General features: G+C 36.7%; 2 protein-coding genes across 49 annotated transcripts in view; one reads left to right on the top strand and one right to left on the bottom strand.

Annotated features, from left to right (window-relative positions):
• Positions 1–15,279, bottom strand: part of zpld1b (zona pellucida-like domain containing 1b) — a 40,838-nt gene that overhangs the window by 16,091 nt on the left and 9,468 nt on the right. The window lies entirely within an intron of this gene.
• Positions 4,888–15,279, top strand: part of picalmb (phosphatidylinositol binding clathrin assembly protein b) — a 43,166-nt gene continuing 32,774 nt past the window's right edge. For 46 of the 48 annotated variants that reach the window (XM_087282785.1, XM_087282782.1, XM_087282774.1 and 43 more), the window contains exons 1-3: positions 4,888–5,413; positions 9,419–9,561; positions 9,656–9,731. In XM_087282785.1, the coding sequence (XP_087138911.1) occupies positions 5,284–5,413; positions 9,419–9,561; positions 9,656–9,731 (349 nt within the window). In that variant the 5' untranslated portion in view covers positions 4,888–5,283. 48 annotated transcript variants of the gene reach the window in all.

The following is a 15,279-nucleotide window of genomic DNA, read 5'->3' as shown; positions in this document are numbered from 1 at the left end:
TATGAAAACCTTAAAATACGGTTTATTACTGGAGAATTTCAATTATGGATGTGGTATTTAGCAAGTACAAGTAAAAGATTTATGAAGTACGCTTTCTTAGTAATATTGTCTGCATCAATAAAATGAAATGACACATTTTCCCAAAACAAAGAAAAATTAGAATATATTAGCTCAATCACAAATTTGCAAAACTTACCCCAAAATATTTTTGTGTAGATATAAATGTACAGTTGTTTCACTTTGTAAATTACAGAAAGCGCATATTGTGTCACTGCACTCATGTCATTTCCAAGCACTTCCACAAAGACTACATCATAATATAATACACTATAAATGGACAAAGTTCTGGGACACCCCAAATCATTGAATTCGGGTGTTCCAATCACTTTCATAGCCACTCTCATTTAGACTGCTTCAACAGACCTTATGAAAGAACAGGTTGTTCTCGTGATCTCAGCACTGTAAGTTAAAGTTGTGCAGTGATTTAGTCCACCAACTGTTCAACAAGTGCTTTCATGAAATAATCGAAAAAATGAATATTCCAAATTTAGTGCTATTATAAAAAAGTGGAACAACAGCACAAAGTGGTATAGGTCATGTAAATTCTCAGAGCTGTGGAAGGCTTTCAGATTAGCTCAAGAAAGTGTTCATGAGCTTCATTGAATGGGTTTTGATGGCTGAGCAGATGCATCCAAGCCTTACAGCACCAAGAGCAATGCACAGTGTCTGATGCAGACACATGTTCTCTGGATTGACCCTCACACTTCTCTTTCTGGCAGTCTGATACACTGAAAAAAGTGTTGCATGCAGAGTTGTTGCAAACAATTTATTTGTGTTAAATTTAAACAAATAAATTTAGTTTAATAATGTTTAACTTAATTTATTTGTTTAAAGTCAACCCAAATAAATTGTTTACAACCACTTAACGTAAAAAAAAATTGAGTGAATCCAAGGAATCACCTTGGAATAAATTTTTTCAGTGTAGATGAGTTTGAGTTTGATGGTTTACAGGAGAATGGTACTGCCTAGCTGCATTGTGCCAAACATACAGTCATGTTTGGGGGGTATTATGCTGTGGGGTTGTTTTTTAGGTGCTTTGGTTAGCTTCTTACTTTCAGTAAAAGGAATTCTTAATGCTTCAGCATATTAATATTCATGCGTGTGTAAAAGGCAGATGTACTAATACTTTTGTATATCAATGAACTCAATGAAAAACAATGAAAGAAAACTGATATCAACAAAGCAATTAAGTTCAAAACTAATCGTAATGAGTACTGTGAACTAAATCTATTTGAGTAAAAGAAGCAATTTGAGCACAGTAAAACCCAGTAAATGTAGAGAACTCAAACCAACTGAGTACTGTAAAACCCAATAAGTTAAGGCAACTCAAACCGTTTGAGGAAACTAATTGCTACAAACCAAATGAGTTAAACTAATCTATATGAGTACTGTGAACTTACTCCATTTAAGTTGAAGTAATTCGGTATTTAATTTTTTCAAAACTCTTTTCAAATGAGTAGAATTAACTTTCAGTCGATTTTGAGTTGACTTCACTAATTTCATTTGATAAAGTTGACTGTTGGGTTTTACAGTGTAGTAATTATGAATAATGCAAAGAATTGTTTTAATGATTACATTATCCTTACACAGCATAACTAGACATTCATCATTGTATATTTGACCTGCTGCTGTATGAGATATCTAAAGAATTTAGTCTAACAGAGTTAAAATCAACTCTGAATGAGTGAACATTTTGTCCCAATATTTTCAGAAATAATTTTATGATTTTCTTATTTATTTGGCAACCTCACTGTAAACACAAATAGTTAACTTTACTAGAAAATTGCATTAACTTAATTAAATTTGTACACAAGTTGAAACTAAACAGCCCTAGTTGAATGAACATTCCATAAAGTTAAGTGTCCAAATTATGTCTGATGTCAAGGTGTCCAAATGATGATGAAAAATCTATTATAATCTTATTTGGACTTCAATAACAGCCATAGATTAAATCAACTGAAATAAAACATGCTGAATCTCTCCAAATTTCAGCAGAGGAACATTAAACAACTTTATAAACATCATCAGCAACTTCACGTATTACTACCTTGATTGACTTTATTGAGAATTAAAACTTTTAATTAAGTTTTTTTTTTAAATATATTTTCAGAAGTCACCATTCTGGTGAAGAGTGAATGCTTTACTTGGTTTCTTTGATTCTTCGTTTCTCGTGTTAATTTTGTCTTTGTTGAAGTTCTGTGTTATGACAAGAGACTAAAAGCAAAGTGATTGCCGCATTATATTGAGTAGTTTTGATTCACTGATTGTGTCAGTGGCTTAATTTTGTATTGTGATGATAATGTTATGATAATTTAAGTGAAATACTAATGGAAATCAATTGATTCTGCATGTTAAGCAGTGCATTGATCAGGTTTTATAAACATACTGAACATCTGAACCCTTCAAAACACACAGACATCAAGATTCAGCTTATGAGTCTCAATGATGGTGACACATTTCTTACTACAGTGAATGCTGGGGAAATCATAAAGCACTGATTTATGACTCCCAGCATGCACTGTGGCAAGTATGCTGTCAAACCGATGTTTGCTGTCAAACCGATGAGGATCTTTTCTTAATTTGCTGGCGTTTTTTGTAATTTCATGTTAGGTCATGGTTTGTTTCTGTTTTTAAAAAAAAATATGTTGATGATGCACACCTGATGAAAACTGAACAAAGTTTCAACCTTTAAATGTTAATTCATGTTAATTCAATGAATGTCTGCTATCTGAGTATAGCTTTCACTAAATCCAAAGCCCTTTAAAATATATATATATGTTTTATTTAGACTCGGTCCCAGTCATTCCCCTCGCTGGCCAGCAGAGGTCACCATCATCGGACTTCTAAACATTACGTCATGCTCGTACACTGATTGCCACACACACCTGCAGCTCATCCCACTGATGATCCACACACACATATAAGCAGTTCACACACACACACTCTGTTGTGAAGACTTCACTTCAGTTCTGCCCTGCCTGACTTTACTGAGCGTTATCTCCTTGCCTGATCTTCCGTGTATTACCTGGACTGTTCTAGACCTTGCCTTGCCTACCGCCTGCCTCCAACCTTGCTTGTTACTTGATCCACGCCGCCTGCCCTGAACCCAGCCTGATACCTAGTCTCTGAACCACGCCGCCTGCCTCTAACCCATGCCCAGTATTACACTCCTTGACAGTCAGCCGTCAGCCCTTAGACCCATCACAACTACGTTTGATGTGAGTTCGCACGTAAGTGCGTATTGTGTGATTGAACTGTGTTTAATAAATATACTGCAAATGGATCCCTCCGTGTCAGACTCCTTGTTACAGGTATATTTGTAACTATCAGAAATTGGTTTGTTGGACTACTTTTAAATACTGTCAAAACTCTAAAAATGCAATTAACAGCAGGCCCATGACATTGTACATCAGTAGGCTGTATAGGACAAATAAAAACACAATTCAGGAGTTTAGAATGAAAATGCTTTTAGTTTGACCTGCAGAATCATCTGAAAACAACAATATTAAAGAAACTTATGGATAGAAAGAAAACAAAAAGCCATTATAATTTACGTGCTCATAAATAAATCGCTGTGGTCTTGACCGTGTTATTCTGAAGTGCGGTTGGCTTGACCGCAGTTAAAATAAGTATTATTTGCTCAATAACCCTGCTAAAAACTAAAGAAAACATTGACATTCCAACAAACAGCCATACAGTTACCATGTTTTCTATTTTAAACTATAATAAGCTATAGCTTAAAACTATAGACTAAAGTGGGCTGTGCTGCTCCCACCCTCAATAACCCTGGCAACAGGACCCACTATATTGGCCTCCTGTGTTTCTCTGAGGGTCCTCAGAGCCCCGGGTAGCACCCTGTCAAAGCGTGCATGGGCCTCAGGAAGTGCACGAGCTAACCGTTTGCCAGTCCATGCCAGACACCTGGATGTTGCTCGATTTTACAAACATGTAAAATAAGTGCCCAAGCAAATGTCCAAAATCTTCATACTCATTCACCGAAAGACTGTTTAGACTGAATGTTACTGATGAGATGATGGACGTTTCTTGTATAAATGCACTACAGAATGTTACGTTTACACACATGCTTCAGTCATTCATCATACTCAATACTCACTACTTTTGAGTACTTTTGAAAGGGTTCATTTGTTCTCATACTTTGAGTAATACTTACAACAGTTACTTTAACTGTACTTGTACTACATTTTTGAGCAAATATTAGTAGGCTACTTTTACTTGGGTATAATTTTTCAGTACTCTTTCCACCCCTGATTAATAATAATTCAACATTTAGCCGTAATTCATTATTAAAATCAAAATTCATGCTAGTTAATGCACTGTGCGAAGAGATTATGAACAACTGTGTTCTCATTAACTAAAATTAACAAAGATGGAAAACATATTGCAAGATATATTGTTGATTGTTTTTTCATGTTATATGAAATACAGTAACTAACCCCAACCAATGCAACCTTAATGTAAAGTGTTATCCTGAAAAAAATAAAAAAAAATAAATAAACAAAAAGCATGTGTGTAAATGACCATGCAGAAGACTATTCTCACGTGAGTAAAGAATCAGCAACGTGTTGCATTTTATTGCTATTTAGCTAACAAAGCATTTTATTATTGTAAAAGGTTAACAGTAAATAGGCGATCTAATGTGTTAAAAATATAAATCTTAAAGTAAACTACTAACGTACATTACTATAGTAATAGACTCCAGACTGTCCCTTTATTTCGAACGGCCTGTGCTAATGTTGGAGGCGTCAGCGTCTGATCCAGGATCAGCAGGAGCAGCAGTAGCAGCATCAGCGGCTAGTGTCCTGTCCTATATTCTCCAGCAGTAGCTCTCATGGAAGAGCGCAGGCCCGCCATTTCCCTGAATGCCGTCGCTGCTCCTCAATCCTGCGGGCTCACGCAAATAAGACAGACGGCGTCCGAACGGCGGGATTAGTGTCGGGACACGAGAGATGAGTCACGAGCATTTACAACCCCGTGAAAATGTAAGAATCCGGCAGGAGAAATCGGCTAACATCATTCGTGGATCCATCATCGTCTCGCGCAGCGGATAACCGTGTGTTCTGGGCTGCTCCTCTGCCTCCTGTCGCCCGCACGAGCTTTGTCTCGGTCTCGCTCGACCTGAAGCCGTGAACACTCTTTACTTGCAGCGTGAATTTCAACATTCGTCCATATTATTTGATTGTCGTTGGCTGGAAAGCGTTGAAGATGTCCGGGCAGAGCATTACGGACAGGATAACCGCTGCTCAGCACAGCGTTACCGGATCAGCCGTTTCCAAAACTGTGTGCAAGGCGACAACGCACGAAATCATGGGCCCGAAAAAGAAACACTTGGATTGTGAGTATTGTGCGGTTTGGTGTGGATTTGCGATGACGGACGGGTGTACAGTCGGTGCTGTGATTGTTATGGCTACCGTTTGAGGCTATTCTACAATAGGCAGGCCCGGGTTGTGCTAAGCTAACGTTAATGTGCTCTTAACAATAATATTGGGAATACAGAGCATTTATGACGAGCTGACATGCTGTACTCAATCTACTGTTAAACGATAGGTGTTTGTTTAGAAGCAGGACAAATAACAGTGGATTGTCATTCAGACTAATCTCATAATGCTTTTTTATTGCTCAGATATATTTTAATATAGATTATGACCTCACGTAGACCGTGGTTAAATGTTAATTCTCTGTTATTCTCAATAGGTACAATTCAATCACTGTTATGTTTTGGTCATGCTGTTGTTGAGCTTAAGCAGGCTGTTTTGGTTGCACACAAGTTGATTTGGATGTGATTCTCGTGTCCATTTGGCGAGCTTTGCAGGTGATGTCAGTTGAATGCTGTGCACCTTCTTTAAGAAGTGCTGGTTTGCTGCCAGTCTAGTAAGTCTGTGCTTGAGAATAGATCTCTATTTACGTCTGTCTCTCAGCCAGGCCCCATCATTCTTTCATTATGTTCTTAAAGTGTTATAAGGCGAGCTATGACACGTTGGAAATACTGTGGTAAGGATTTTTAATGAGGAAACATGAAACCTGAAAATTGTCAGCACTGCCTGAACGCCAGTTATTTGCAACATGAACAGATTTTGTGCTTTTAGTTTTTTCATTATTATACAGTAATAACCATACAGCTGGCCAGAATCTGCTGTTTATTAGAAATGTCTTAATTTTCTGCCTTGTTCTGGGAGACTGAATATATAAATATCTATACTTTTCATCAGCATTTGTAATAAAGTCTATGTAAGGCAAAACAACATTTTCAGTGGGATAGTTTACCCTAAAATGAAATGTCATCACTACTCACCCTCATGTTGGCCCACATATTATTTCTTTTGTGGTACACAAAGGGAAGATTGGAGTAACTGTAGTTCAGTGTTTCTCAACCACATTCCTATCTCCTTGACCAAAAGTACCTGATTCAGATCATTATCTTATTAGTAGAGACTGAAAGACCTGAAATGGGTGTGACAGACAAAGGTGACATCCAAAGCATGTAGTGCTGGTGGTCCTCAAAAGAATGTGGTTGAGAAACACTGGTGTATTTAACTAAAATCAAAATGTAATTTTCCATAACAGAAAGGGGTTTCTGTCTTGAAGCTTCGTTAAAAAGTTTTTTTATTATTAATAAATCACTGTTTTCTAATTAAAGCTTAAAAAGATAAATTAAATTGGAAAGGCATTGGATTAAATTTTGCATCATGTACATTAAAAATAATATTTGTTTACTAATATCTAAAATAGATCTGCACAATATATTATTTCAGCATTAATATTGCAATGTGTGCATCTGTAATAGTCACATCGCAAGATGTGCAATGCTGAGTCTGAGTTATAGTTGACCTGGAGCTGCAGGACTGTATTTAACTACAGTGTTTATCTTTACTTACTTACTCCCAGGGCCGTTTATATCAAAGTTGATACTTAACTGCACCATGTTGGTGTTTCGTAACATCCAAATTTTATGAGGTGGGTCATTAGCCCAACACTCAACCCCCAACCTGTAGGACCAGGACATACACACATAAACTACGGCCATTAAGCTAACCCAATTCACCTATAGCACATGTCTTTGACTTGTGGGGGATTAACTATACAGCTGGCCAGGAACTGTTCAAAATCTGTTCATGTTGCAAAGGAAACAGGGTGGGAACATGCAGACTCCACACAGAAATGCCAGCACACCCAGCCGGGGCTCGAACCCGGGACCCACTGCGCCATCGTACATCGATTTTATTTGATTTATGAAAAAAAATAAAACTTTTTTCCTTTATATGAATTTTTGTCTACAGTCCAAATATCTACATTTCAAAGTAAAAACTTATTTTACTTACCTTGCTGGCTGATAATTTAGTTTGTTTTATGGCAAGATTTTAAATTTTGACATTTTTTTCTGAGGGTGAAAACAAAACATTTTTGTAACTTAATCCAAATTTTCTTTTTTTTAAATATTTTGAATAGAAATTAGAGAAAGAAAATTAAGAAAAGCTTTTTTTTGTGCTTATTTTGTAGTTATTTTGGGGTATTCACATTAAGGCTGCACGATTCTGGCTAATCTGACTCAAATTCTCCAAAACTACTTGCCAAGCTTATGATTACATTACATATTAGGAGTCACTAATAAAATTAAACAACAACTGTCTATTTAGTTTCATTTCTAAATGTTTGTATGACACAAAATCTGTAGAAACTTGTGTCTGGTCCGAGCCCCTCTCCTGGAGAATTGTCATTCTATAGCGATAACTGATTGGCTCCTGTACTAGAAGGTGGGCTATAATTGCCATATAGCGATCGCTAATTGGCAACTGTACTAGAAGGCGGGGCTTCACTCGCCATGTTGACTGTTACTTTCCTCATTCAAAAGTATACGAGTAACATGTCTTGTGTATTCTATAGTCTTTGATTCTGTTTATTAAAGTAGCCATGGCGGGCAACGCTGGTGCGTCCTCTTTGAGGTAAACAAACAGTGCTTCAGCTCACGTGTGATTTCGAGGCTGCGAATACATCATTACTTTAAGACAGAAATGACATTTTTAAGTCAATTATACCTCATAAATACAGTAAGTGACACTTTAAACACCATTTGCAGGTGTCCATAGCCGTTAAAAGCGATAAAAGCCCTGGCTCGCACTGGCCAGACAGTGGAAATGCAGCTCATGTTGCCTAGCAGTGTATGTTAAACAATGAAAAGACTTGTGCGTCCGCCTTTATGCTTGTCTCCTGGCCTTAAATATAAAATTGACTGAATCGTAGAAAAGCAGAATTAAGATTGTGTGTAGGTGATCTTTTTCTGATTAATCGTGCAGCCCTAATTCACATTGCAATATTTATCGCAGAAAAAAAATGGCAATATCAGATTTTAACAATAGATTTTTACAGCAGATATTTTGCAGGTCTAATCTAAACATCTCTATATTTATTTAAAAAGAAAAGTAAAAATATGGAGACGTAACAAAATGTATTCTGTAAATATCTGTTAATGAAGAATAAAAAATCTCTAAGTAGATTTTTTAGGCTGTTGGTAGCTTTTTATTTTTAACACTCCGTATGAATACATTTGATGTCTTATATCATTGTCCTATATAATTTTGCTTTGAATTTTAGACATTCATATGTACTATATGTAACAATAACAGTTATTACCATATTATAGCAGTTTAGAGCAGAATTTTAATCAAAATATCTATTGAAAGTATTTAAATTTAGACATGGTATTGCTTACCATTCGTTCAAATTTTCCTTCTCAATAAGTATAAAAGTTCTAGCAGTAATGAAGTTGCAGTATGCCACCTGATTTACTCATGGTTTGTTTCTCACCAACCAAAGATGAACTGCTTTGGCCAAATAGTCTTAAAGTTAAAACAACACATAAGATGATCTGTTTCTGAGCATTTGAGGTGACATGTTTTCTGCTGAGGGTTTTGCTTCTCAAGAGGAGGAGTGACATAATTGGACGAATCGTAGTTGGCAGTGTTCTGCAGGCAATCGTTGTACACCAAAACAACAAACCATGCAACTGAAGTCAACCTCGCTCATTCAGAATTCAAGAAACAGAAACTGCTGTGTGCTCATAACCCCTAAAGCATATTTGCAGTGCATGATCAACATCATCAAGAAAGTCCACCAGCCCTGCGCAATTCCCACGTTACATAATCCAGAATACAGCACATTTTATTATATGTAGATAAGCTTACGTATATTTGTACTCTCTCCGCAGATTATTTTTTGTTAGAAATGGATGACAATACTTTTATTTATTATATTTTAAGCCTTATTCAGTGCAGTCTGTTTCATTGACTCGATTCTTGAATTTTACCCAGTTAGTAATTCATGGAAGTCTCTGTTTCTGTTGTAGATCTGATACACTGTACCAATGAGATGAATGTGAACATTCCTCAGCTGGCAGACTCTTTGTTCGAGAGGACCACCAATACCAGTTGGGTGGTGGTCTTTAAATCCCTAATCACAACACATCACCTTATGGTATATGGGAACGAGGTACGTAAATGCAGGAGATTGAACCGACTTTATAATCATGTTTCGTCTGCGAATGGATGCATGCATTAATCATCTTCTTTCATTTTGGTTACAGAGGTTTATTCAGTACTTGGCCTCCAGGAACACATTATTCAACCTCAGTAATTTCCTGGACAAAAGTGGTCTGCAAGGTACAGTATAGAATACTACACATTATTTTAGACTCTAGAGATGGTTCATTACTTTTTAATGCTCATCTTTGTATGTGTTGTTTGAGTTGTGATGAGCATTAACTCATGGCAATTTATTTTAGGGCTAATTTATGTAACTACTATTTACCAATATGAAAAGGATTCATTGTTATTACACTTATTTTATAGGGTATTCAGGAAACTTTTACTTTTGTTAAGGTGAAAACCAATTAAGGTATGGGATGAGTTGGTTGTAGGGCTGGGTATCTAGTTCAATACTTTTTAAGCACTGACCGAATCGTCACGATACTATCGAGTGTCGAAAAAATAATTTTTATTCGGTACCAAATTTCGAAACTCAAGGGTATAATCTTGTCAATGTGCCCGGGTTAAATGCTGGTAATTGGCTGCAGCGAGGCTGTCTTGAAAATCAAAAGTTTACGGCGGTTACGCCCACTCGCTCAGAGCTTGGCAAATGTGAGGTTGTAATGCGTACACTACACTTTAAAGCATTTTTGCATTGTTTGACTGCAAGAAGATCACGCCAGCGCAGTCATCATAACAACGTGCCCACCACAAGCGTTGTCCTCCGTGACTGATGTGGATTAAAGCGCGATGGCTGGGGCTCCGAAAGGTAAACAGACATAAGCGCAAGCTGACGGCCCTTTTCCACCTCCTCCGCTTCAAAATCACCTTAAAGTTAGGTGAACTTCGTGTTGTAACTTTTGCTTTTTGTCGCTAATAATACACACACTGCGGGCTACACAGAGCAACTTTATTCTCTCTAACACCAGTGCGCCACATCAGGATTCAGGGCCATACCATTACATAAACTGCATGGGGGTAAATCAGGACTGAACCATTCTCTGCTTAAACAACACTTCGCATATTTCGTAGTGGCTAGAGTGGCACAGATGGCAAAACTCTCCGAACAGATCCGCCACTTTTGACGCTCATAAACAATGATAAAGTCCTCGTGCTGCTGGAATTATGAGGTTGCTGAAAGTGCGCAGCTGTCTTGCAGTGAGGGGTTTGCATCTTTAATAAACTACGACAGTTTGCGTTCACTGAACAGTAAGAATAATTAATAAATCCATATAAAACAGCCCCATGAAAGTCACGTCTCGCTTTCAGTTTCAGGGTAAGGCGCATTTTGCATTTGCAGTTCCAATTTGTTGCCTATATCAGATTTTTGTCCGTTTACACGTTACAACAAATCGGAATTGGGCATCAAGACCTAACAGTGTAAACAGGGTTTGTGCGGGGTAACTTTATTAATCCTTTTTTTGGACCTAACATAGGCTGTGTAACGTTATGTACTGTTTCGATGGCTTTAAATACCTAGCTGAGTTGATACTAAAATGCTTTAAGGTTAACAGTAAATGATGAAGTTTACATCACATTAAACTTATCTTATTTAAATGTCCTTATCCTTGGCTGCATTAACAGTTTAGCTTTCATGTATTCTTCACATTAATGTGATAGTCTCTGCTCCTGCTGAAAGGTGAATGCCACAGGGCCTTTACAAATTTTATTGTTAAAGGTTTGCTACCTTTTTCTACGGTGGAGAAAGATTAGATTTACTGGATGTGCATTTTTCAATGCCCAGAAAACAGTCAAAATAAGTCCATGTGATATAAGTGGTTCAATCATAATTATATGAAGCTGCGAGAATACTCCTGTGTGCAAAGTAAACAAAAATATCTTTATTCATTGATTTATCTATGGGAGGATCAGAAAGCTCTTGGAATAAATCCAAAATATCTTCATTTGAAGATAATTAATGACAGAATTTACATTTTTGGGTGAACTAAACCTTCAAGCAGCAGTAAGCCTCACAAATACTTAAAATTGATTGACTTAAAACTGCGTGAACTTTATTAAAACTGTTTGTATTAATATATTGTGTTAACTACACTTTGTTCATTTTGTGCTTTTGTTCCTTTGTTTATTGGTCTTAGAGATAAGCCTGCTGTGAAAAGTGTCCCAAACATCCGAAAAAAAAAAAAAAAAAAGTTTCTCAGAGTTTATGAGTTATTTAATCTTGTTAAAATATATTTCTTAAAATAAAAGTATCGAAAAAAGTATCGTTCAGAACCGGTATCGAATTCAGGGTATCGGTATCGAAAATTTTGGAACGATACCCAGCCCTAGTTGGTAGTTTTAAAGGTGGGGGAACTGTAGGCTGCACAATGGATGGAAGAAATGATCAATTATTGTGATAATATTTTGATAAAATTTATTTAGTATGAGAAGGAGTAATGTGGTTGGCTTGTAGACATATGTTGATTTTTTAATAAAGCAATATGTAATAACGAACATGCAGAATGCTGATATTGTGGGCTACTTTAAAATGCCAACACAGGCTCATTGTGAAAACGTACCTCTTCATACATATCTGGAGAGCACAAATTATGTAGCCAGAGCTAGGTATGGCTGCATTTCATCTTTAAAATGAACACTACAGGCCGGTATGACGCTGCAGACGGCCTTTGTTCTTTTTAGCGTTACCAGCTTACCACTTACCTCCGTGGCTTGCCTCGTACGTCGGTGGACTTGAGACACAGATTGGATATGGGTGTGTGGGGTGATCGGTGGGTCGGTCAGAGAGTCAGTCGACAGCAACCTCTAGGGCAGTGGTCACCAAACTTGTTCCTGGAGGGCCGGTGTCCTGCAGATTTTAGCTCCAACCCTAATCAAACACACCTGAACAAGCTAATCAAGGTCTTACTAGGTATACTTGAAACATCCAGGCAGGTGTGTTGAGGTAAGTTTGAGCTAAATCCTGCAGGGACACCGGCCCTCCAGGACCAGGATTGGTGACCCCTGCTCTAGGGGATTAATAAGTGCAAATGGCACACAGAAAAAACGTACCAGATATGTATGCAGGGGTACATCTGCATAATGAAAATGGGTTACAAAAAGTTTGGCAGTAATTTTGCTACATTTCTCAAATATCTTATTAGGATTATTAGGTTAATTACTGTAATACTAAGTGCTGCTTTGTTTACGCATTGTCTGTGTGGGTTGGAAGCTCATTTCCCTTTGTGGAAAGAGAAAACAGGCTACTGCCCCCTGTGGAGCGGAAAGACATGTTCTCTTGTGCCAATGCAAAACATTACTTTCGTTTAAGATAGCTTTCATCCATTTGGTGTATTCACGCACAGCTTTTTAATCCAGATACAATCCAATGACTTGCTTTGGTGTGCCCAAAGTTAATGCCTAAAAACGTGTTACAAATCGCTGTTGTAATCTGACTACAATTTGTAATCATTTTAATAGGCAAGTTAATAAGTAATAAAATTCAGTTGATTATTAAAAAACTAATCTGATTGTTTTTTTACTGTTAATTTAAATCTAGAAACTAACGTCTACTGAGACTTTAAAATAAAGGGCCCTATCATACACCCGGCGCAGGGAGCAACGCAATTGTTGTTTGCTAGTTTCAGCTTGTCGCAAGAGTTGTTTTGACGTTTTGCGCCACACTGTTTAAATTGTGCATTTGGGCTCATATGTACACCCATTCTCTAGTCAAAAAAAGCATGCGTGTTGAGGCGCATTGCTGGCGCATTGCTATTTTGAGAAATGATGAGTGCATTAGTTACACATTGCTTAATACAAACAGGATGTACAGCAATACGCAACTATCTTTACATATGAAAAAGAATTAAAATATGAAGGAAATATTGGATATAATACGGATATTGGATATAAATATAAATGATTAAAATATTACAAAACATATTATTTTCTAGCCTACATAAATATAAAAACCATACTTTCATGCCTTCTTCATCTCAAGGGTGCTTTTTCAGTTTATTTATAACAATTTGCTTTTGTATGATGTTATTATTATTAGCAGAATTATTTATTAAATGCATATTTATATTTGTTTTATTAAAAACAAGCTAAGATTTTCCCATCTGTCAGGTTTTAGACCATATGTGGCATAGCATGTGTAATTTTAAATAACTCAGTTTTTTTTAACACACTTCATTATTATTGTTCATTTTTTCGTTTGTTGGAAATTAGAACTGAATTTAGAAATAGTTTTGAAACAAATCTTTGCACTTAACAAGCAAAATGAATTATTTATAGGCTAATGGATGTCTGTGCGCACAAGAAGTTTTCTTATCCACGAGAGTGAAAGCAAAAGTAAACAATGAGGAGGCTCATCTCTCATTCTTGTGCTGTAAATGCTCTGTTTAACTGTTTTCTCTCTAGCGAAGGGTTCAGTTTTTCGACTTACAAAGTCAGTCATGTAAATAGCAAATTCGCTATGGCGCGACGCAACTAACTCCTAAAGGGGATGGGAGATGAGACTCTGATTGGTTTGTTCTCAAAACAAACCTACAACTCATTAAGAAAATAAGCTCAAAACGTTTAGACCATGACATGCCCTTAATGCGTTTGCACCCTACACTTTGCACTTTAAGCATGGATCGTCAAAATAGAGCCCAAAGTGTTACCCATTGTACTCTTTAATTCTTTTGCTATGTAATTTGGTTAAAGTATTTGTTTACTCTGAACATGTGTATACAATAAAGCCATACATAAAGTATTTTTTGTTAGTATACCTGTTAAAGTATAATCTTTTGCAGCTTAGGTCAATATTGTGATATACTGTGATAAAAGCTTCATCAATCAACCGCAACAAGAAAATTCAATTCCGTCAAAAGCCTATTTGCATGCTTGGGTTGTTTATTTAAATTTGACCAACCAGATGGAGCCTTACTATCTACAGTTGAAACCAGAAGTTTACATACACTGTATAAAAAGGCACATAACCATTTAAAGATTTTAATGTGACTAAACTTTTTCTTTTTTAGGTAAGTTAGGATTATCAAATTTGTTTCTGTTATGCTTAATTGCAGAATAATGAGAGATATTTTTGAGAAATTGTTAGAACTTTTCTTGAAAGTCAAGTCTACATACATCACGATTATTGTGCTTCTAAAAAAGCTCAGGTGGTGTCAAGGTTTTGGAAGTTTCTGATTGGCTAATTGACGACATTTGAGTTAATTGGAGGCACAACTGTAGAATAGTATTTATGGAAAACCTCAAACACACGGCTTCCTTGTGTGAAAATCAACAAGCCAGAATCAACAACAACAAAAAAATCCAGATTACAATTTGCTAAATTACACTGGGAAATAGAATAATTTTTCGAGACATGTCCTGTGGTCTGATGGAACCAAGAATGAACTGTCTGGCCATAATGACATGTTTTACATTAGGAGGACAAAGGGGAAAGCTTACAAGCCTAAAAACACCATCCTAACTGTGAAGTATGGGGGCTGCAGCATCATGTTGTGGGGCTGTTTTGCTGCAGGAGGGACTGGTCCACTTCACAGCTTAAATGGCATCATGATGAAAGAACATTATGTAGAAATACTGAAGCAACATCTCAAGACATCAGCCAGGAAATTAAAACTTGGCCACAAATGGGTCTTCCACTTCCATGACCCTAAGCATATGCCAAATTAGTTAAAATGTGCTTTAAGGACAACAGAGTGAAAGTTTTGGAGTAGCCATCACAAAGCCCTGA

The sequence above is a fragment of the Danio rerio genome, chromosome 15 (assembly GCF_052040795.2).
Source record: "Danio rerio strain M-AB ecotype USA chromosome 15, GRCz13ab, whole genome shotgun sequence".
Taxonomy (NCBI): Eukaryota; Metazoa; Chordata; class Actinopteri; order Cypriniformes; family Danionidae; genus Danio; species Danio rerio.
The sequence above is the reverse complement of the archived record's forward strand: the minus strand, read 5'-3'. Positions and strand labels throughout refer to the sequence as shown.